General features: G+C 41.5%; 1 protein-coding gene across 5 annotated transcripts in view; it reads right to left on the bottom strand.

The window, feature by feature from the left end:
- LOC147020212 (glutamate receptor-interacting protein 2-like) overlaps positions 1–24,029 on the bottom strand; it is a 588,802-nt gene that overhangs the window by 200,678 nt on the left and 364,095 nt on the right. For all 5 annotated transcript variants that reach the window (XM_085895375.1, XM_085895376.1, XM_085895372.1 and 2 more), the window contains one exon: positions 1,290–1,435. In XM_085895375.1, coding sequence (XP_085751501.1) covers positions 1,290–1,435 — 146 coding nt within the window. The remainder of the gene's footprint in view (positions 1–1,289; positions 1,436–24,029) is intronic.

The raw sequence follows: 24,029 nt of genomic DNA, 5'->3' as shown, positions 1-24,029 counted from the left end.
CCTGTAAATCCACCCTCCCCTTGCATCCTTCACCGACATTTGCAAAGAATATATGAAGCCTATAGGTGCCCACGGGAATTCCTCGTAATGTAACATGTGACTTCAACTTTATTATGCAAAGAACAGTTAAATATCCTGGGAATTTAATATTGTCGAGCTATGTGCTTTCCAAAGAAAGATGTTGCTTGAATAAATCAACTCTCCCCCAACCCCGAGTCCTCAACCCCCCCCCAAACCCAACCCTGTCTTTCCCTTTCTTCCCATTCGTCAAAGCAAGAGGGCATTATCACATCATTGCATATTATTTTTTCATTACCTCTTTAAAATAGTGAACAATTAACTCTTTCCCTTCTCCTATGGCCCCTGTTGGCACACTTAACCCTTTCTTCACCTACTCCTACCTCCTCATAACCTGCTTTCTCACCTTCCCAACTTCTCCTTTCACCCTACTCTCCAGGTGGCCATTCACAATCTCGCGAGATATGTCCCGCTGAAATTCTGTGGAATTGCCACTCTCAAGTGATTGCGAGTAGCTTAATCGTATTATTGAACGATCCTAAATTAATTATCTTCTTCGTGATGCATAAACATATTAAAATTAAACAATGACAAAATTAAACAATGAAATAATTGCTGTGAGCTGTGATGTCATCACTATGCAAATCATCATGGCTTTGCAAGAAAAAATAGACTTCAATGAATAAGAATTCAAATAGACTATACAGTTGGCATACAGCAATTCAATAATTAAATCTTTAGGATCAATAATTTAATTCAAACAGACTGAAGAGCAATTCAACAATTAAATATTTATGAGCAAACCTTTAAAATGTTATTTACACTCATGGTGCCAATCGGGTTGTAATATCATATGACATTTTAATGTCCCATTTATGTTGGAAAAAAGTCCATTATTCTCAGTTAGTGTTGTGCTATATTTGGTAGGTTACCATGCTGGTAGTCTTTCATTCCTTGTTGACATACAGTCTGTTTATTAGAATTTTTAATCATGACAATTTGCCTGAAAAAACATTTATCAATAAATCAACAGACTGTGGAAGAATAAGAGCTTGACCAATAGGTATCAGCGGTACTGCTTTGTAGCATTGCGGGCTCCATTTGATTTTAGGCGGTTGTAACTTATGCTGGTACACTTGATCGATGGTGGTGGCATGCACAGCTACATGTGATCAATGCTGGTGGAACTAACTAGTAAAACAAATTAAAGGTGATAGAACACACTAATGCAATTGATTGGTCGCATTTCCTTGGAAAACCACTTTCTGTACCTGCCACATCAAATTCCAGCTCCAACTTGGCAGAACCTGCCAGGGCAGCTTCCTGGAGGTACCTGGCTGCTTCTGCCACTGATAGTCCACATGTGGAAATCCCATTAATCACCAGAAGTCGGTCTCCGACCTGCAGCATTCCACTCCTGTCAAGAACATTACCATTAGATTTATCTTTAATATCATCAAGTATCTCATCGACCCATTAATGTATATAACCTACAAAAGTACACAATCCTTATCCATGATCAGGAGGCACCAACAATTTCTGTTACCTGGGACTGCAAACAATAACAATTGTATTTCCATTCATATAATAAATAAAATGATTTATTAAGTCTTTCCAAAGAGAAAACAAATATTACAAAAACAACTCAATAATGGTATGATGATGGAATTTGATAGCATTAATAAAGCCATATGCCTGGTGTTGACTTAATCGTGAGGGTGGTGGACTTGAGATCTTAGGGCCCTGAGTTCAAATCCTGCTTGGCTGTTAAAATAATACCAGGTGGGGTTGACTCAACCTGTCATTCTTCTGAGGTTGGTGAAAAGACTACCAGCTTGCTGGGATGATCGAGCTATTTGAGTATCCTGTGTTGGAGTGATGACCTGTTCAGGTTTGTGCCCAATTGCCCAGGAAACTGCTTTGTTAGCAATGATGCTCTATTGTGTGATCACAGAGTATGGACCAAATGGATTTGGATGGATGGAATATAGGAATAAAGCCATCTTACTGATATTAAGTGATAATTATGGACACATTCCATTTTAACAGTCATAATAATTACACATTATTACTTGCGTGTGTGTATATATATATATTTTTTTGTATACCTTGGTCGAGGCTCATATGAGAGCTAATACACAACTCACAGCAAGGAGGCATGAGACAAGAGGGGTGTATATTTTCTGTTCTTCCTCAAAAATCCCTTAATATGGGGTGAGGCTAACTCTGCTCTGTCCAGAACTCCTCCACTGCCCTATATCACCAGTCACCTCTCTCCAATCTACATCCACCTCCACCTTTCTGACATCCCTCTTCACACAATCCTCCCATCTTAACCATGGTCTACCTCTTTTTGTCCTACCTCGCGCTTTCAACACATCTGCTCTCTTCGGAAATCTATTTTCCTCCATCCGCACCAGGTGACCTGCCCATTTTCAGCCAGCTTTTTACCAATCTTCCCATCAAGCTCCCTCAGTTCGTCCATCGTCTTATCCACCCTCTTCACTCCCGCAATCCCCCTGACACAGTTGTCTCATAGATCTGCAGCCTCTGTTATTGCTACTCTGTCAATGTCACCATATCAAGATCATATAGGTATGCTGGTGTTATAAACGACCTAAAGACATTCCCTTTCGATTTCCCCGATATCTTCCTGTCTGCCATCAAACCCTCCACTTTCCTCCATTAATTTGCACCCATTTGTGTTCTCCTCCATACCTCTGCCTCTGAACTACCAGCACTGGACACCGTTCCACAGAGTTACACAAATCTTCATGCATATCAAAGCAGACATATCATCAAGAGAAAATCAGTTACGGTCATAGCAGCGCATATTATTTTTGTCCAAAATGAAAGCACCAACAACTCACACAGCTTCAAAACAAGGCAAAGCTTAGAGAGTAGTGTTATAATTTGCTAATATGGATCTTTCCCACGACAAGGAATAACAAGGAAATCCAACACAGGTGGAGGCCATTCAGCCCATCATGCCTGCGTTGAGCACCACACCAACCCATCTTCACAAGACCCAAGGAAGAAAATGCCAAAAATGGTTTTAATTCATGAAATAATTTTGTTTGTTTGTTTTTTGGGTTTTTTTTAAATTTTATTTTTGTTGTTTTTGTAAAATAAAATTCCCCCTTTTCTTCCCCTCTGGGGAGGGGGCATGGGCTTGGTTAAAAAGTACACAGCATCAAGCACACAACCCCCCTTGACAAGACCCCCCACCAACAGCACTCCGTACACAATCACCCATCAATACTCAAACTACCTAAAAGTCTTATCAGCATCCCCATACCTCTCTATCTCCATAACTTCCAGGTACCTATCTAATTCTAATTTAAACCTATCTACTTTTTATGCTGCCACTACCTTTCCAGGGAGACCATTCCTTGCATCAACTACTCTCTGAGTGAAAGTCCCCTGCCTTGCTACCGTGCAGAGAAACCACAATTACATTTTTCCAAATTTGAAGCAGATCATATGACCACAAAAATTATGAATTGAAATTTTGCCTTTTTACGTTTGGCGGATTATGGGCAGCACTGTTTTTACATAGCATTTTTACACCAATCCCAAGTCTGTTGAAGGATATTTTGAGTAAATCTAATGCATTAGGCTGGGATCTCATGTGTATTAAACCAGGTAGATTACTCCCTCCAAAAGGGTTATTCTCCTGAGAATAACCCTTTCTGTCGAGAATGTCGAGGGATATGGCTCTGATTTCATGTCCGGCATTGAGGACCTCCATCCATTGTTGGGAGAGCAGAAGCAGCATATCCAGGGTAGAGTGACCTGGTCTGAAAAGAGCTATTGGCTCGAGAAGCATTGACTCCAATTCCTTGATACATACCTTATGCCTTCAGTTGGGTTTGAATCCAGAAACTTTGTTTTCTCAGTCCAGCGTCCTCACCTCTATACCACCACCACACTCTGCTGGTGGTCTCATGATGAGGACACTGGACTGGAGTCAACCCATTTGTTGTTATGTTCCAAGAGTCCAAAATTTATACTTATGTTTGATGTTTGCCCCATTGTTCCCTGTTCTGCAAAATTACATCCTTGTGCCTATATCCAATCCATGTATTTCCGCCTGTCCTTCAAAATGGTGGCCTATCATGATGTTATGTTGAACGTCATGCCGACCAACGAGCTTCAACTCTTCTCATTAACAATGTTCCCTCGTCTTCTGCAGATTTGGGTACTAATTCCGATTTTGTTCGACCATATGTTCCTTTTTGCCTGCTTCTTTCTGCTTAAATTGTGGGCCTTTCTCTGACTGTCATTCAGCTCTTTAATGATAAGAATTCAATTTGCTCTGAAAAGTTCATGTCTAGTAAAAGGTAAAATGTAAGTGAAGTGCTCATTGCAAGATGAACTGATTGTGAGTGTAATTGCAGTGGACACAGCTCTGATGGACTGGTATGATGTAAGGCAGCATCAATGTGTTACAAGTCATTGTGATGAGTGTGCTGGAAATTGTCGACACAGAAAATAAATTGCTTGGTGTAGAGTTTGTCGAAAGGATTTCAAAACTGCTCTGGGCAGAAAGCTTGCACTAACAGAGACCCTTTTCCTGAAGCGAAAGAGAAAAAGGTACATTAGTATTTGCAACTTCATTCATGATTGAATAGAAGGTAGTGCCTTAACCCGTATTTGTTTATTCCAGCACAAAAGTAGGTTTACGTTGGCACACAAAAGAGAATAAAACACAAGAACAAAATCGTTTCGATTATCCGCTGCGGAGATCACAAGGTTATGATGTTTCGAGCTTTACCTTCTGTCGGTGACATCAATCACCCCATATCAACCACTTTCCGTTCCTCATCTCTCTGTTTTGCTCCGACTAACAATGAAATTTCTCAATCGAATATTGAGAGAGGTATGCTAACAGTGGGGAAGATAGGTGAAGCAACATTTTGGGCATAGGCCTGCCTTCTGGGTTTGATAAGAGCATGCCTCTCTCAACATGTGATTGAAAAAATTAATTGTCCTAAAAACAAAAATGGCTGATTTCATGACAAATTTTGTTAAGGCCCTATCTGCTGCTGCTGCTCATGTGATAAAGTTACAAGTACTAATGGATCTTAAAAAGGTGGAACAAAGCATATTGGCTCATAATAACAAAACGGTAGAGTACCTGTTTCTGATTGCAGGATTATACGGATTTTGACATGGTACTATGCAAGCCAAAAATAGAAATAATATTAAGAATAGGAAGCTGTAGGTTGATAAGGTCAAGGTTTGTTTACATCAGTATTTCTGCACATTGGTAGGACGTTCAATCTGCAAAAGGTAAGTGTCGACATCCTGGCTGCCGGCCAATAGACTTGTCTGTCTCTCGCAGTAGCCAAAGCTGCTCATTTAGCAGGCTTTGCATGCACACTGGACCAGTAGGTTCGTCGGCTGACTTGCACTGATAAGGGTTGGTGGAATACAAAATGGTTGCTCGACAGCAAGGGCTTGTAATTGGCATCAGAATATCAGGGTGTGTCAATAAATGTTAAAATTGCCACAACTTAGTGTGTATGTATGTATGTATGCATATATATATATATATATATATATATATATATATATATATATATATATATATATACATATTTATTTTTTTTTGAGCAGGTCCTCACCTATTATCTATTAATTGGGTGTTTCCATTCCTCCATAGTCAGCACAACGAAGATGGCCTTTTTCAGTTAAGGGGACATAGCTGCATTGCTCTAATGAAAAAGCCCAGTCAGATGCCTGCACTAATGCAATGATAGTGCTTCCCATTGGGGCTTCTTATGAGAAATAATAAGTGCAGTTTATGAAAGCTGAAGGTTGTGAAAATTGCTGAGAGTGGATGACGTCGGTACTTTAACATAAAAAGGCAGGAAAAAGAGAGTGAATGGTTAAACTAAAAATCAAGACTTGTGAAGAGTAACAAATAAAATGGCTTCAGGATCCTATTTTGTTGCGAAGCTTTTGGAAATGTGATGTGTTGTATTGCAGAAGAATCTTAGAAAAATGACTGCACAATATGGTACAAACTGTATGTCATGGGAGAATGTGTATGAATGTTGTGAACGGTTTTGAAAAGGATGGATGAGTGAGTGTGTGCACAGTGCGATGAACTTTGGCCTGCTGCCACAGAGGACTCGTCCATATTTTTCATCCTTATCAAACCCATCCATACAATTTATCACACGTTACCATGACAAACAGTTTGTGCCATATTGTGCATTCTCCTAAAAATGTCACACGGTTTGACACCTTCATTAAGTGGTACATTGGACTTGAAATGTTCTATAAACAAAAAAATTATGTATAAATGGGGAATATACATAAATATAAAATACACTGATTATATTTCTTGCTGATTATATTAAAAAATTTTTAAAATGAAACTATGTATTGAAAAGAACACCTAAAAAATACTTTACATGTCTTGTTGGACAATTGTTGGTAAAGTATCAAATTATATCTACAGTAAACCCTCTAATATTGCGGGGATTAGGTTCCTGGAAAATGCCGCTATAGTTAAAACCGCGATTGTGGAAACCAAGGGCCAATGGAAAAAGGGGGTTTCGGTTCCTGGACTTCAAGGACATGTTGAGGAAGATCGACGGCAGCCAGAAATAAACACATTACAATTTAAATGAACATGTTAAAAAATAAAAATTAAATGTATATAATCCATGTTTACATTGAAATAAACGTGTAAATACAATAAATACGGTGTAAATTCAACAAAACCACAAGAGCATTGCCTTTTTTTAATTTATTTTTTTACCACAAGAGTATTTATTACAACACAGCGAGGTGGGTGATTGTAAACATATTACATACTCGCACTGTACTCTGTTGTAAATAAAAAAAACCCAACACAACAGTATTGCCACAACCCTCAATGGAAAAGGGAAACAAAATCCTTAAATTACCTTCACTTGAACCATGATTTTTTCCCTGCTTGGAAAGCAAGGAACGAGATGGCATCGTCTTCCAGAATAATCCCGTCTCATCGATGTTAAAAATCTGCTCTGTAATAAATCCCTTCACCTCAATTTGTTTCAGGAGCTGCGCTTGAGAATGTGTGCTTGTGGATGGAGGTTCGAATCCGGGTGTCAGAAATTATGGGCTTGGCAATAAGGTTCGAATATGGAGTTGGAAAATTAAGGTTTGAGAATGAGGTTTGAAGGAAAATGAAAGTTTAGGAATGAGGAAGAGTACAATGGGGAAGGTTCTCCGTACAATCATTGACCTCGTAATGGTGGCCTGTACAGATGCTGCATTTTAACTTTGTCCATTGCTTTATGTTCGGGCTCATTAAAAACGGTGCAGGAGAAACACCACAAGGCTCGTAAAGGGAGGTAACATTTCATGAACTGTATGCAAACGATGACTCGTCTCAGCTCAAAAATCACGATTGGTTGAAATGAAACACCACAATAATGAAATCGGAACACAATAGGTTTCCCGTGATTGATCAAAGCCCACGATATTAGATCTTTTTTCTTAATATTTGAGGGTTTACTATACTTATACAGTATAACGAAGCCTCGTTCTACTTTTTCCTTAGAGTCATGGAAAATTGGGAATATTTCGCTCATAGATCCTCAATGTCTGTTTTGCTTTTGTGTAAATCCAAGATTTTGAACTGTGAATGGTGTATGCATATATGTAGGATTTTACCTGTGTCAAGGTCTTCATGTTTCAGTTTCGCTGCCTCTTTTGAACACCATTGGAAGGTGATGTTGTTTACGATAGAGGTTGGTTATGTTAAGGGTGTTGTGTGATTTGTCCTTTCTGTCTGAACTGATGAAGACTGGGTGAGGGAACCCCCGTGAGGGTCACTTTTATGAAGTCGTCCCCAGCGCATGGTACAATAAGATCACTGACTTCTCTGCCTCCCTCAGACATCTGTGCGGGCCGAGGGCATGACGCCACCACATGTGCTGTCAACATCATCACCTAAGGTGAGGCCCTTGGAAGGACCAGCCAACTGCCACACCAATGTGGCTTGCTATTGGCCGGACCACTGGCAAAGAGGAACGCCGCTATAAGCCAGAGCCCAAGGACGTCGTCTGATTGCGCCGACAGTGGAAAGATGCCATCCCAATGACCCCAATTGAATCACATGAGGGGCAAGAGGAGGGGGAGGGGTGAGCCTCTGAACTCATGAGGAGTGGTAATCGGTCTCAATTACCGGGGATGCTCTGATGTGCTGTCCCACTTTGCTGTGATTTTGTGGTAGTATGGGTCTGTGCTGCTCCTCTTTGTGCTGTTCCTCAAGAGACTGCAAGCTCGTTTTACAAAGCCTTGCCTTGTTTGTGTGTGAATGTGTCCGGTTCCTTAGAGGAGAGATTTTATTGTAATACTAGCGGGGTGTGCTTACTCATTGTGTAAGCATACGAACCGTGCTTCCCCATTGCCTCCGGTCACTCACCTGCATTTGATTTTTCACTTATTTATTTTCTTTTTTTTCCATTTATTTATATTTTCATTTATGGATATATTTTTTTATGGTTCTGTGATTTCCTGGTGTAGCGGCTTCGATGTCACAAAATTTATTTGTGTAGCGGTGTGGCGGCTGTTGGTACACAAAATTACCGTGCTTCCCCATTGTCTCGGGTTGCTCACCTGCATTTTGTTTCTTTTTTTCCATTTATTTATTTATTATTATTATTATAATATATATTTTTGTATACATTGTTAAGGCTCATATGACACCTAACACACAATGCACGGCAAGGGGAGCATGAGACAAGAAGGACGAGAGAGGAAAGGACAAAACAGTGGGGAACAGAGACATTAGGAGATCTGTGGAAGAGAGAGAAAGAGGGATGGGGCGGGGAACACGGGGTATACAAGATGGATACTACAGGAACTTTCAAGTAGGAAAGCAGGGAATTTGAAGGAGGAGGGTTTGGGGTGGATTGATGGGGGTAGAAAAGATTGAGGTTTTGGATGGGGGATGATAAGAGGTGGTGGTAAACAGCTGTTTTGAAGGCCTGGAGGGAAGGATGGGATTGAACACAGTGTGGGAGTTTATTCCAAAGGTGGGAAAACAGAGGAATAAAAGAGTGAAGGTGAGCAGTAATTTGTGATTTTGGTAGTTTTACCAGAAGGGGGTTGCTGGTGGACCTTGAGCGCCCTGCGGAAATATGGGCGGGACACATCACAGACAGAACAGGGGGGGGGGCGAGACCGGAGAGGAGACAGTAGAAGACAGAAAGACCACCGACCTGCCTGCGGTGGGAGAGTGAGAGGCCCAACGTCTCAGCCTCACCGTGGGAGATACCAATGATCCTAAATGTCTTTGTTTCCAAAGCGTGAAGCCGAGAAAGGTGAGAGGCAGGAGCATCAGCCGAGAGAGGAGAGCAGTACTCCATCAGGCTGTGGAACAAAGCTTTGTATGTGGTCAGGAGGTCAGGTGGGCTGAGGAAGGACTTTGCACGATGGAGGATGCACAGTTGACGACTGGCTTTGGAGGCCAGGTTGTAAATGTAGCTTTCCCAAGAAAGACCATGGCAGATAGTGAGACCCAGAAGCTTGAATGAAAAGATTTCTTCCAGAGGATTGTTGAGAAAGTAGATGTGGAGACGGTCATTTCAGCAAGACATCATGAGATTTGTCAGGATTGAAAGACATGTTCCACGTGTTGGACCAGTTTGTGATTTTATCCAGATCTGCAGAGAGCGAAGAAGCTATGGCTTGTAGGTCTGAGGGATGACAGATGGTACGGCAGAGGGTGAAGTCATCAGCAAATAGATAAAGTGGATTTTCCAGAGAATCAGTTTGAAGATCAGGAATAGGACTGGGCCCAGAACACTGCCTTGGGGCACTCCAGCCTTGACAGGGAGAGCAAATAAAAGATATGTCTGAACTCCAGAGAGACGCCCTGATCTCACGTCTGACATTGAGGGCTTACATCCATTGTTGTGCGAGTGGAAGCCGAATGTCCAATGTGGAGTGACCAGGTCTGAACCCAAATTAGTGTTCTGAGATGAGGCTGTTGGAGAAAAGGAAGGACTTCATATCAACTGCAATGATTGATTCCATGACCTTGCTAATGACTGGAAGTAAGCTGATAGGTCTGTAGTTAGGGCAGATCAGTTTTTACAACTTTGTTTTTAATGTTATGATGTTGGCTAATTTCCAAGCAGATGGAAGATGACCTAGGGCAAATGACAGGGTGAAAATGGCAGACAGCAGACAAATGGCAGACAAAAGAGCAGCAGAGCAGGTTTTTAGGACATGCGAGCTGATGCCGTCCAATCCAGTTGCAGAATCAGAGTCGAGGGTTGAAATAATCTTCTCCACCTTCTCAGGTGCAAAAGATACAGAGTCTAGGAGCATTTGGGTAAAAGTGGGAAAAGAGTGAGGGGTTAAAGAGACAAGATTTGGAAGCAAACAGAATTGAGGCATTTGGCCTTCTCATGATCGGAGTTGGCTGTGGTACCATTTGAAGTAAGAAAATGCTTGGAAGCAGTGTGACCACTCCTCATTTTCATAAATGCCAAGGTGAGCCAATGAGAAAAGCCAATAATTCACAAGGTTTCGGAAAAGCGTTGATAACAGTTCAATAAGGTGAACAATGAATAGCCAAGATCTTGTGAAAAAAGCCAAGGCTGGTCACGCTGCTTGGAAGGGGAGCATACACCAGAGATGGACTTACAAGGTGCCACCAGGTTTTAGTGGAGGGAGTCAAGTTTGAAAGTTCAATGTTGATGTTGGACAGATGTTGTTTTCTAGCTTCCCAAAGATTGGAAACACACTTGTTGCTGGCTTTTTTTGAATGCTGAGATTGCCTTCGGTTGGATTTTCCTTCCAGGAAGAAAAGGCAAGTTTTTTTTTCACCATTTTTCATATATTGGGACAAATCTATTTTGTGCCCCCTCTCTCCAGCAGGGGTCAGTAGACGATTTTCACTGTGCTATGTGAAAAGGCAAAAATCGCAGGTCATCTCCCCGCCGCCTCACGGGAGAGGAGGAAGGTGGGGGGGGGGAGTTATTTTGTGCCCATGACCTGACCCTGGGTACCCTCAGCATGAATGCAAAGCCTGGTAAAGATTGGGAAGCCGGGGTATCCCCAGCCATTTTTGATTACATCATTATCAGATGCGCGTGCACACACACACACACACACACAAACAAACACACACACACACACACACACACACACACACACACACACACACACACACACACACACACACACACACACACACACACACACACACACACACACACACACACACACACACACACACACACACGGCTACTTTGAGACCCGGGAGAGCTCCGTTCTACCTTCTGAAATCAGCATATGGTGACAGAGATAACAACCAACGACACACGCCTTATTTTATATGGTAGGATAAAAGGTGTTATAATGATCATGTTTTATATAAAAAAAGAGAAACAAATATGAATTGTATTTTACAATATTAATAGGTACAGTACATGAAATTTCAATATTTGGTGTGACCACATTTTTTATGCAAAACAGCAGATATCCGTTTTGGAATGCTTTCCTGCAATGTCTGGAGGAATTCCATTGAGAGGTTGTTTCATGCATTCTGCAATGTTTCCCTCAATTTTGATTCTGTTTTTATTATTTTTTATGTTTGGTTTTCAAGGTAGTAGATTGCAAACAGCAACCACCAAGGGTAGTCCTACCAACCTGACTTCAGAGCATTAAAATTGTGCCTGGAACCATCTTACACTCTCCTTGTCAGGATTGCTGGTCATACTTTCTGTCTGATGGAAAGTAAAACTACTGGTGTAGCATTAATTCTCTCTCTCTCATGCACCATACACTTATATGATGACAGTAATCATTTTGATGGCTGTCAGGATAGCCCAGACGAGAGATATGTGCACTTGTCTTTGAGCTGTCTTCACTGAGTTTGAATTTAGACCCAGTTATAAACCATCTTCCTGGTGTTTCACATGCAAGGCGAACATCAGCATGCATTGGCTATTGAAAGGATGTTAAGCTGGAGGACCTGTCTTCCAGCTAAGGTCATTGGTGGAATTAAATATCCCACGAAGTCTTTTTTAAAGGGCAACCTGAACAAATTCCAACTTCCTGCCTAAACTGTGGGTAACTAGTGATCTGTTCTTCTTGGACATCCCTTGACACCAGGTTACTTTGCTTGCCATCTCAGAGTGTGGTTGTTGTCTGGGCAGCATCTATGCTATAAACAGATTCATGGGCCCTGGTTGTTCGCACGTCGCATCTAAATGGCAGTCTTTGGCGAAGAAGGGAAACCACAGTGAGACTCATTTTGAAATATATTAGAAAAACAATCCAAGGTAAAATATCCTCCCAATCACCATGAACAGCAGAATGCAAAACTTTGATTTGTTTTAAAATAATCAGTAGAAATCTGGTGAGCAAACACATTTCAAGTTTATACAATTAGTGCCCATTAATTTGTCGTGCAGGTCATAACATCTGTTTTAATCCACCATAAAGGATTCCATTATTAATTAGCATTAGGAAAAATTTGCTTTATGAGATTAGGTTTGGGATGCAAGCTTTTTGGATTACGTAGACCTGTTTCAGCACACAAGTTCACATCGTAACATTGAGTTATTTGTGCTTATTTCTCTGCATTAAGGCCAACAGCACTCATCTGTACATCGCCAAATCAAAGGCGATAAGTGAGGAAACAAAATGGATGTGATGTATTTATTGGGTGTGACATGTACATCAAATATCAGGACTTTGGAGCATGCGTGGGACGTGGGTGCATCACCTGCATTAAATGGTACGGATTTTAAAAGAACAACAAAGGGCTGCTTGAGTGGAATGGGTTTGTTTACAATTTGCTGAAGATGGAAAGAGAGTGCTACCAAGAAATGATGATTGTAGAAACGGTTGCAAACGGTAACTTCAGAGCAGACAATATGATGCATATTCCACAATATTACATGAATTGGTGAGTGAAGATTTTAGAATGTAGAGCAATTAGACTTGTGTTAGTTATCACATGAGGTTCAAACATTCAATAAGGCTGCACAGCTCAACATTATGAAATGGTATTACAAATGTCGAATAGACTAACCATGTAGTCCACACATATTGTCTTTGATTGCAGGCCGATTGTCTCCACCCATATTTCCTCTCACAGCATCTACATATAAAAGAAGTCGAGTTTCTCTGTCTGCAACACTTTATTAAGCCTCCACCTATATGATAGGGGGAGGCTTATAGCTGTTCTACAGTTTGTTTCTACAATTAGTGCCTTTAATTTTAATGGTACACCAGAGTGTATTTCGACACCCCAAGGAGGACTAAACCAACATTTAGAATATGTATATATATATATATATATATATATATATATATATATATATATATATATATATATATATATATGCGGTTCTGGGAGCTGCACACCTCCAATGCAATGGCACCCATCATACAGTGGTCCCCAGACAGTTATTTCATTAATATACATAAAGTTAGACCCTTCCTTCTTGTCTCATGGAACAAACGGAACAAGTGCGTTATGTCAATCATGGTTGGGTCTGATTGTATCTCTGGCTTTATTTCTTATGCTGTTTCTCTATTCCTGAGGTAAATACAAGCAATGGGTCCTCGCGAAGGCCAGCAGGCACTAAACTCGGACACCCACCTGTAAAAACCGCTGAGAGCAAACACCAAATGCTAACAACTCACAGTACGCATGCGCCGCACTCTTTTCAACCCATTTCTGCGTCTAACAATTGTATCTATGTTCTTTTTCAACTCAACCCTACATACAATAATTAGATCCAATCCTTTCCCTCAATTCCCTGACACAGATCAGGGATGGCACCGTGCGTCCCGCTGCCAGTGATAACCGCGAACACGATGCTTGATGGTGGGCAGACCCGTGTGCTGACCACATGTACAGTGTGCTTGATGGTGGGGGGACCCGTGTGCTGACCACGTGTACAGTGGTGGGCCCGCGCGCACTGTACAAGGCATGCTCGCTGGCGAGCGGACCCGGTGCTGACCACGTGTACAGTGGCGGACCCATGTGCACTGTATGGGGCATGCTCAATGGCGGGCGGACCCGCGCGCACTGTACAAGGCATGCTCGATGGTGGTCGGACCCGCGCGCTGACTACGTGTACAATGGTGGACCCGCGCGCGCTGTACAAGGCATGCTCGATGATGGGTGGACCCGCGCACTGACCACTTGTACAATGGTGGACCCGCACGCACTGTACAAGGCATGCTCGATGGTGGGCGGACCCGGCGCTGACCATGTGTACAGTGGCGGACCTGCGCGCACTGTATGGGGAATGCTCGATGGTGGGCGGACCCGCGCGCTGACCACGTGCACAATGGCGGAATCGCGCGCAGCCCGTGATACTTTATCATCGTACAGAACGGGGCATGAATGACCCACATCTTTGGACGGGTCTGCAAATGGGGTTACAATAACATCTTACCATCGGTCTTCACTGACCACAACAGCAACAAATGTCTCCCGCGAACGGCAGACATCCTCCCACACCTCCGCCTCCATGCAGCTGCTACCAGGCAGAGGCATGCTGTGCGGCCGGATCGCTTGGTCCGCGTGGCACACCATGGAGCAGGCACATTGACCAGCACCAACCGCGGGTCATCGGGGCAAGGTACGGGGTTCCGTGCAAAGCGATTCATATCACGGGGTTCGGTGCAAGGCGATTCATGTCACGGTGCTGGGGCAAGACGATTCCGCAACTTGGAACCATCTGGCCGGAAGTGAAGTGGAGCTGCTTCCGGTCATGGCGGCTGGCCAGTGTGCTGGCCAGGGCCCAACGAGAGCGCCCAATTCGGGTGACGACACATCGCTTTGGGTCGTCGCCCCCACCCCGCACCACCGGATCTATAAAAGGACGGGTTGCGGGGCGGCGAGAGAGTCGTCATCGTTCCAGAGAGTCTTTGTCGTTGCACAGAGTTGTCGTCGTTCCTGGTGTGTTGTAACTGCTCGTCGTTCCAGGTGTGTCATTCCTGCTCGTCGTTCCTGTCTTCATTCCTTTCAGCTCGTTCTGTCTGGCTTGGGATCGACAACCTACCCATTCGCCTGCTGGCTCTGCCCTTATTTACCAATTCGCCTGCTGACTCCGCATTCTTCACCACTTCTCTGCCCACTTGCTTCAGACTCCGCCTCCCCCTCTCCACCCATTGGCTTTTGACTCCACCCAAGTCCCTCCTTGCACGCCCGATGGTCGCGTCTCATTCTCTAGACCGACACAAGCTGCACGAAGTGCCAGGAAGCGAGAGACGTCATGCTAGCTGTCAGGGAGGTGTCACCCAGCAGGCACCCCCCCCCACAAAAAAACGCACTGGTGGCGCGATCGGGCAATCGTGCAAGGTATTGAGAGACCATTAGCCTTATCTCCCCTCTTATTATCTTCATCAACTCCTCGTCATCGGGTTGTGTGTGTGTGTGTGTGTGTGTGTGTGTGTGTGTGTGTGTGTGTGTGTGTGTGTGTGTGTGTGTGTCCTGGTGCCTGTCCTCATTTAAGCTAAGAGTGTAAAATAATTATATCGGGATAACTCTGCTCTGTGTCTGCTTTTGTAAGTTGCTTGTATATTGCCGCACCTTTCACTTTTCTTGCTATCCCTGCTACAGACAACAATAAACAATATTCACTGTGCCACATATCTTTCCTTGCCTTCCTGTTAATAAATCCTTTGTAGAAATGTTCCCAGCTCATTTTTTTTCTGTTCTTTCATTGATCCAGCATGGTCCGTATCCTAACTTAGCCGGGACTTTATTCCCAACAATCCATTCCTTTTAGCTGGTACATCCTTCGCAGTGTCGCTCCGCTGCATCTGATCCGGTAAAGTGATCCGGTTTGGACAAGGCGTACCGAGGGTGTGTCCCCCAGTATTTAGATCGCGTGATTATTTTTAGGTAACCGGATTCACCAGGCGGAGGACCCTAAGTCACGTGGTTGCGTTATTGGCGTTCACGGTCGGTTAGCGACCTGCTGCATCACGGAATTATCCGTGTGCGACAGCCTGCAATTCCGGGGAGTCTGGTGGGAACCGGAACCCCCCCCCCCACTCCTGTGGTCTTCTCACCCGACCCCTGGCCTGCCACGATATAAATATATTTCTACTTGCACTCCCAATTTCCGAACTGTATATCAGAGCCAGTCAGGACTTTCGGAATGAAATGTTGCATCAATAATATGCATAGAAAGTATGCAGGGTTGAAATAAATTTTTTTGACCTTGACATAAATTTTAAGGTCATGACCTCTATATAGACATGTAAACAATTTTCATCATAACTTGACTTAGGTTTGTCCGATCAGAACGAAATTTCCCTCATTAGATAGCCGAGAGCAAGGTGCATTTACATTTAATTTACACAATACCTCTTCAGGTTAAAGGTCGAGGTCATACATCCCAAGGAATATAAAACAAGCATTTGGGTTTTTCTCCCTTTTTTTCTGCCATTGCATGAGGACTTTTGGAATGAAATTTTATATCAGTAATGTGAATAGAAAGTGCACAGGGTTGACATAATTTTATTTGAACACCTAATTTTCAGGTCATGACCCTATTATATACATTTAAACATTTTTCACCAAAACTCAACTAAAGTTTGTCCAATTGGAATGAAATTTCCCTCTATAGATAGCCTAGAGAATGGTGCATTTATGCCGAATTTACATCATACCCTTATGGGTTAAAGGCCAACGTCTTACACCCCTCGAAGTAGTAAACCACAATTGAGGGTTTTCTCCCTTTTTTCTGCCAATGTCCAAGCTTTATTTTGGATCTAGTTGTGACTTTCGGAATTAAATTTTGCATCAATAATGGGAAGAAAAATTATGTGGGATTGACATCATTTTTAAGGTCATGACTCAATTATAGACATTTTAACATTTTTACTCTCACTCGACTGACATTTGTCCGATCAGAAATAATTGCCCTCTCTCGATAGCCTAGACTTAGAGCAAGGTGCACTTATGCTTAATTTACATCACAGCCTCCAAGTTAAAGGTCAAGGTTAAATAGCAGACTGAATAAAATAATGCAGTCAAGGTCACATGATGGTCTGAAAAAACAAAATGCGTTTTTTTGTCATCACTCAATTTTGCTGATGCCAAATCTCAAAGACAACTTGGCCTTCCAAGATGTTCTTGCATCATAACCGTGTACCTGCAATGTAGTTGTGCATCTGATATTTGATTAGTGTCCTTGACCTACTTTTTTCGGATTGTGACCTAATTAATAAAATTCACAACTTGAATAATTTTCCTCTGATTTTTGCGATTTTGAGTTTTATGAACAGATTGTAGATGGGGACACATTTTTAAATCCACACTCTATCCCTAAATCTTGAACGTCAAGGTCATATAGCAGTCCAAAAAAAAAAAAAAGCCATCATTGGGTCATGGGCCAAGGAAGGGTAAGTCGTAGGCGATCAAAGATATCTAGTTCTAAAGTGTTCCCGATGCCGTATAACAATACAAATGGTACCGTTGGAAAGTTAATAATCAATTTACTTGGAACAAAAATTCGTCCCTTTAATTACAAAGTTGCCCGTTTTAAAAGCCCGTGTTTCCAGGATTGAGGAAGAAGAAGTGGGACCTAGAGCTTTAATGTCAGGGGTTCCAATCTTTACATTTATTATTATATGACAGCAAGAACTCTTAAGGACATAGGAGGAGCACAAAAAAGGAAGTATAGTCATACTTCTCAAAGCAATAGAAGAAAAAAAAGATAAAAGTACACAGAAGGATCACACAAAAAACAACCACAATTATGTGTTTTACTTCATTTTACATCCTTATTGACACTCAGATAGACATGCATTATGTTTGTGAAGTACAACATGCTGTCTTTTGATTAAACCCGCCAGAGAAGTGACAGGAGGCATGCATGGTTTTGTATAAAACAAGCACGGTCCATCTGCCATGTGCACCAGCCTCGATCACTTGAAGTGCATCAGCCTCAACTCCCCTTACATCCAAACGTTTTGTATTCCTCTTTGACTTGGCCCTGATAGCTCGGTATCAGAATGTCGCTTGTTGTTCCTGACATGCATGTTCCGTTCAGGCACGTGCAGATTTAATAAACAAAGTTACATTGACTCGAGAGCTATTTCTGAACTATTTTAATGGCTGTCAGACAAGAATTATAGATCCTATCATTACATTTCAGGCTGGGTTGATCATCAGATGAATGTTAGCAGTAAAATGCTAAATCAGTAGCATGGAATGAAAACTTAAACAGCATTGTGTAATGCTTCATTGATGAGACAAAAAATGGCTGTAGCATTAATGAAATAAATATTTATGTAGCAATAATATAATACTACGCAAACGGTGTAGTGAGCTGGACAAAATGATGGTGCCGTGAGGGTTTGGTGCTGCAATTTATGTCGTGACAAACAGGCAGCAGAGCAGATGATTAAATCCTGTATCCCAGCGATAGCTGTGCAACTGGGGTGAATGAACGTCGTGCCTTTTGCAGCAAGTCGTGAGCAATTCACCAGAAGTAATGAAGCAATGGACCTGTTATCTTGAATTCAACAGCAGATCTGCTCTATCACAGCAATTTTAAGTTTGAAATATATAGTGATAGTATGGTGTGTGGGGGTTAGGGTTAGGGTTAGGATTTGTCTGGGTGGAGAGGAGAGTGGTGGTGAGTTTAAAGCAGAGTTTGTTTACAAACTTACAGTTCCTAGTCTTGAAAATATAGTTCTTGCACGTCACAATAAACTCAGAATGTAATATTTTTGCATCGCAATGACATTTGACATTTGGTTAATTCAAAGGAAGAATACATTGTGGAAATCAAGTCAGTTCCGTAAAATAAGGACACCGAAATGTGTGCTCCGTCAGATGTCAGATCATCTATGAATGAAACTTTATATGACATATTTGTTACACAAATGGTTGCTTAACAAGATTGACATTCAGTGAGCATCAGGAATGGTGAGCATAGGTAGCTCTAGGCTACCTGTGCTCACCATTCCTGATGGAATCTCAGAAGTGTGTTTTTCCATTATTGCTCTAATTTGTTGATGCCCATGGGGGTAGATTTTGTTTTGTTATGACGGCTATAAAGATCTGAAATATTTCAATCTCTACCGATTTTAGTCACATACTTCCAAGTGTATAAACTGGTCAAGCTCAGATGCTGGAAGGTCAATTCGAGTTTCAAAAAATTCCATTGATGACATGAAAAATTATCAGCACATTTGCCATTCTGGTCCATCAAGTAAATTACCCACTTAGCAAAGTGTTGGCTGTAGTGATATAAGATGGCAGTGACATAAGAAAGTGTATCAAATGTTTCCAAATTTTTATATGTGCTAGAATCCTTTATTACCTCCATCACCGAAGGTGAAGGAGGTTATGTTTTCACCCCTTTCTGTCTGTTTATCTGTTTGTTACTTGCAAAACCGAAGATTTTTCAAGTATATTGGTTAGTCGATTTTGTTATTCTCTCTGTCTGTTTGTCTGCCTGTCTGTTTATCGCCTTCAAGTCATATTTATAAACCGATCTTCATGAAACTTCACCACATGGTGGAGTTTGTCATAAGTAAGAAGCCTATTGTTTTTGAGGTCAAATGGTCAACATAGGCCAAAGGTCAACAACTTTGATGAGATTTCTAAAATCCTCAATTTTGATCCGATTGACTTGAAATTTGAAGAGGATTTATAATTCAGGTCAATTAATTAAAACAGCCAATTATTTTTGACGTCAACATAGACCAAACGGTCAACGTAGGCCCAAGGTCAACAACTCCGGTGGTATTTCTAAAATCCTCACTTTTCATCCGATTCACTTAAAATTTGAAGAGGATTTATAATTCGTCACTGATTTCAACTAGCCAATTATTTTTGAGGTTAACATACACTAAAAGGTCAACGTAGGCCCAAGGTCAACAACTAAGGTGGAATTTCTAAAATCCTTAATTTTCATCCGATTGACTTGAAATTTGAAAAGGATTTGCCAATTAGGTCAATTAATTCAGCCACCAATTATTTTTGAGCTCAAAATAGGCCAAAAGGTCAACATAGGCCAAATTTCTAAAATATTCAATTTTCATTGGATTGACTTGAAATTTGAGGAGTTTCATATTTGGTCATTGAATTCAACCACCAATTATTCTTGAGGTCAAATTTGTTTTATGGATTTTGCAAGTATCGTGCTCTGCATGACGTCTTCTTCTTGTTTGTTTGTGTGTGTGTGCAGGATATCTCAAAAAGTTGTGGACGGATCCGGATGAAATTTTGTGGACAGGTTGGGTGTGTGACATGAACGAACTGATTGGATTTTGGTGAAGATCCGAATCCAGATCTGGATACGATAATTATTTATTTTTTAAAAGTGATTCTTCATCATTGAAAGGGCCAAAACGAGATAGTACTGTCCAGCATGATATTTCAAAAATGTATTGGGCCTGATATGTTCACGTGGATCAGATATTATGTGACGGAGCTATTATGGGATGGAGGTATGTGCTCTACTGAGTGCCCTTCTAGTTTATAGCTGTTAACAATATTTTGCAAATCTTTTGGCCAGATAGAGTGAGCAAGAAGGAGGTAGAAAGAAGAAGTGGAAGGAAAAACATCATAGAGAAAATTAAAATGAGCAAGGGGAGATGGATTGGGAACATACTGCATCGGGAACATGACAACACAAAAAGGAATACACTGGAAGCCTCAAGGTAGGAGGGTTGGCAACCAACTGAGACTAAGCAGCATATTGTGAAAAAGGAGGTGGGGGAGCTAGAAGCCACCTGGACGGTGATCAGTCAATGTGCCCAAGACAGACTAAAGTGACGCGAGTTTCTCAAGAGGCTTCATATGCTGCCAGGCATGACAGTATCGTAAGGAATTTCTATGTGCTAAGGCCTATATTGGATGAGCAGAATAGCTCAGAGGTAGTATATTTGCATTTGGGCTGTCATATTTCAGATGGATTCCCAGCCTGTGACTATAACTTGGTGTTTCACAGGCTGGGAATTTCATTAATTAGTACTGGTACACCATCAATTGGAGGGGTTGTTAAGCTGGCTGTCCCATATCATTTGCCTGTGGGTGCTATACATCCCACAATACCTTTTGAAAAGAATAAACTATTGTCTGCTGCTACATCTACACTAGATTACAACTTCCTGCTCTGACTCTACGTCAGCAACACTATGTGATGGAGTAACAACCTGTCCAGAGTAAATAATCAACTATAAGAACATTTGTGACCAAGTCGTGATCACCATTGATGTCCTTTCGAGAGGGTATGGGAGCTATCGTTGTTATTTTTACGATTATAATATTTATTATTTTGACCTGCAGGGTAAAACCAGAAATTATGCAACAATTTGTACTCTGCCATCTGCTTCCATTTGAGTGCAGAGTAAGAACTGTATTAAAATGTTTCTGATGAAATTTATTATTATTTTGTATGCAGCGTGTGGCTGCTGGCTACATCATTGCTAGGGGCACAGCTGTGCCACTGATGTAGTGCCCCTCTGTTTCCAATAGGCTGGTATCCATTTTGATGACTTCTAAGGCTGAGTCAACCCACCTGGTGTGAATGATGACAGGATAATTCAACCCACCTGGTGTTATTTAACAGGACAACAAGGACTCAAACTAAAGACCCTAAGATCTTAAGGCAGCTACCTTAACCATTAAGCTAACACCAGGCTTTTCTGATGAAATCATGATGTATGATATGAAACAGTCAGATGGAAGGAGGCTGTAGGAGAGCCAGGAGTGTACTCATCACTGATTTGTCTGGTCTTAGGTTCATTATCTGATGTTTTATGGACTAACTCATATACAAAATAAAAGAGACCATTCTAGTGTGTAGAGTCATGGTTTTCCATCTTAAAGCATATTGCCCATTGTATGAAGTATCCATGATATGCTTATACTCACTTGTGTATGCTAACAATGCCAGTGCAGCGTTTGCACAGGAATAGGCCATGTGCACCAGTATCCCAAACAAATTTCGGCAACTGATTCCACAACAGAGCTCATGCTTTGTCATGGTTTCCATGCCTACTATATTAAGTAAGGGAATTCTCTGTATGTATGTATGTATGTATGTACTGTATGTATGTACTGTATGTATGTACATCTGAAACTCAATGAACAAAATAAAGCTGGCCAAATCTCCACCAAATTTTGCATAGGTATTGGTAGTACCCAGGATCAGGTTGTCGGCACAAATAAAATTCCCTCCCCCAACCTCCATAAAGGGGGGAGGAGAAATGACGATGTGCAAGTTTCTCCCGTACACGTGCAACAGTGCAAGTGGTTTATGGACCCCTGCTGCAGACAGGTGGGATTATTATCCACGGCACAAAATATATTTCCCCCACCTCCCCGTCTATCCACCCCCCTCTCAAGGCTGCTTCCGAAGAGAGCGGGTGTTCATAATTTAATAAATAATGCCAAGATAGCGGTTCCATGGCTGAAAACTCTGTGTACGAATATATTTAGTGCAGTCACACCAAACTTTAGTGCTCCTTCTCTGGGAGAGCTTTCCAGCTATACTTAATGATAAAAGGGGGAAATTTTATTGATGTTTCATTTAATTTGGGGTTTAATGCTTGATTTGGTCCCATGCACATGAACATGTTAACCAGCCTCGGAGCCATTAATGTAATATATATATATATATATATATATATATATATATATATATATATATATATATATATATGTATATATATATATATCCATAAAAGGATAAAAACAAGTATACAAAAGGAGTAAAAAGAGAGAGAAAAGAGAGAAGGAAGAGGGCAGAAAAGTTAAATTATGTTTTATGAGAACAAAAGTTCAAGTGCTGGGAGAAATTGCTGAACAAATGGCAAAAAGAGTTTGACAACACTTGAGACAGCAGATGGGTATCAAAGAAAGCGAGCTTCTTCGTAATACCATACTACCTCCTCGTATTATGTCTGCAGGCTCAGCATTTCATAGTTATTACACAGGACTGACAGATTAACTCAGTTGTTTAAAAGTAAACCTCTGACTCACCTCAAATGGAATCAATTCCTGAACAAATAAGATCCAATTGTCGACTGGTCACTTGGTGCTTAACAGATAGTGTAACGGGATGGCACAGAGGTAGTGCACTTACCTTTGAACTGCCATCTGGGTTTGATTTTCGAACCAACTACAAATTGTTGGATTGATGCTTCGCAGGCAAGGCATTGTTGTACCACTGAGTATGCCATCCCTCGGATGGATGATAAGTTGTGCAACAATTTGTAAGCATTATCTGGTGGAAGTTAAAGATACTCGTGTCTTTAGCAAAGAGTCGACAAATGTCAACGGCATCCTGCCGATTTCCAAAGTCCTGCCCTAATATGCATGAGCATGGCTACACCTCTGTAATGATTGAACCATTGTGCTGAATTCATCATGGAATCCCAGTGTAATATGCATCCGATAACTACAGGTAGTGTTGTGCATTATAGAGCAGGATAGTATTTGGACGGAACTTTAAGTAGACTGTTTTCTGTTAGCATTTGTGTGTGAACGTGAAACGTGTTACTCGGGCCAGTCCCATGCCCAAGTTAAAAAAAGAAATTCCTGCTGATCTGGTTTGCAACATTATTTATCACATTTGTCACAATATTTATGCCATCAGAATTAGGCAAATGGAAAATGTTTATGTGGGTCGCAATTGCAGGGAAGCTTAATACATTCACACTCAGGTCGAGGGTCTTTTCGGCAGAGCTACTCCCTCATCCGTCATTTAAGTGGGATGGAGAGGTACTCCCTCGTTCATCATCCATCATGTTATTCGAACAAATGGATGCAAAACATAGCAGAGTATGACCAATTAAAATAAAGCGGGGTGAATTATGACAGAGAGGCAGCAGGGATTAAAGTTTGGGGAATGATGAGAAGGCCCCTGTGGTGCATCCTGTTAATCTGCACTTGCAGAATTACCGAATGTGTTTTCAAAATATTTACTACAATTGCAAAGCTGATTAATTGAAGTGACAAACTTAGTTTATAGAACTTGGCTTAAGGTCTGCAACCA

Source organism: Eptatretus burgeri, chromosome 9 (genome assembly GCF_056783735.1).
Source record: "Eptatretus burgeri isolate ZD-2024b chromosome 9, Ebu_testis_v1, whole genome shotgun sequence".
Taxonomy (NCBI): domain Eukaryota; kingdom Metazoa; phylum Chordata; class Myxini; order Myxiniformes; family Myxinidae; genus Eptatretus; species Eptatretus burgeri.
Note: the sequence above shows the minus strand (reverse complement) of the source record. Positions and strands in the feature narration are given on the sequence as shown.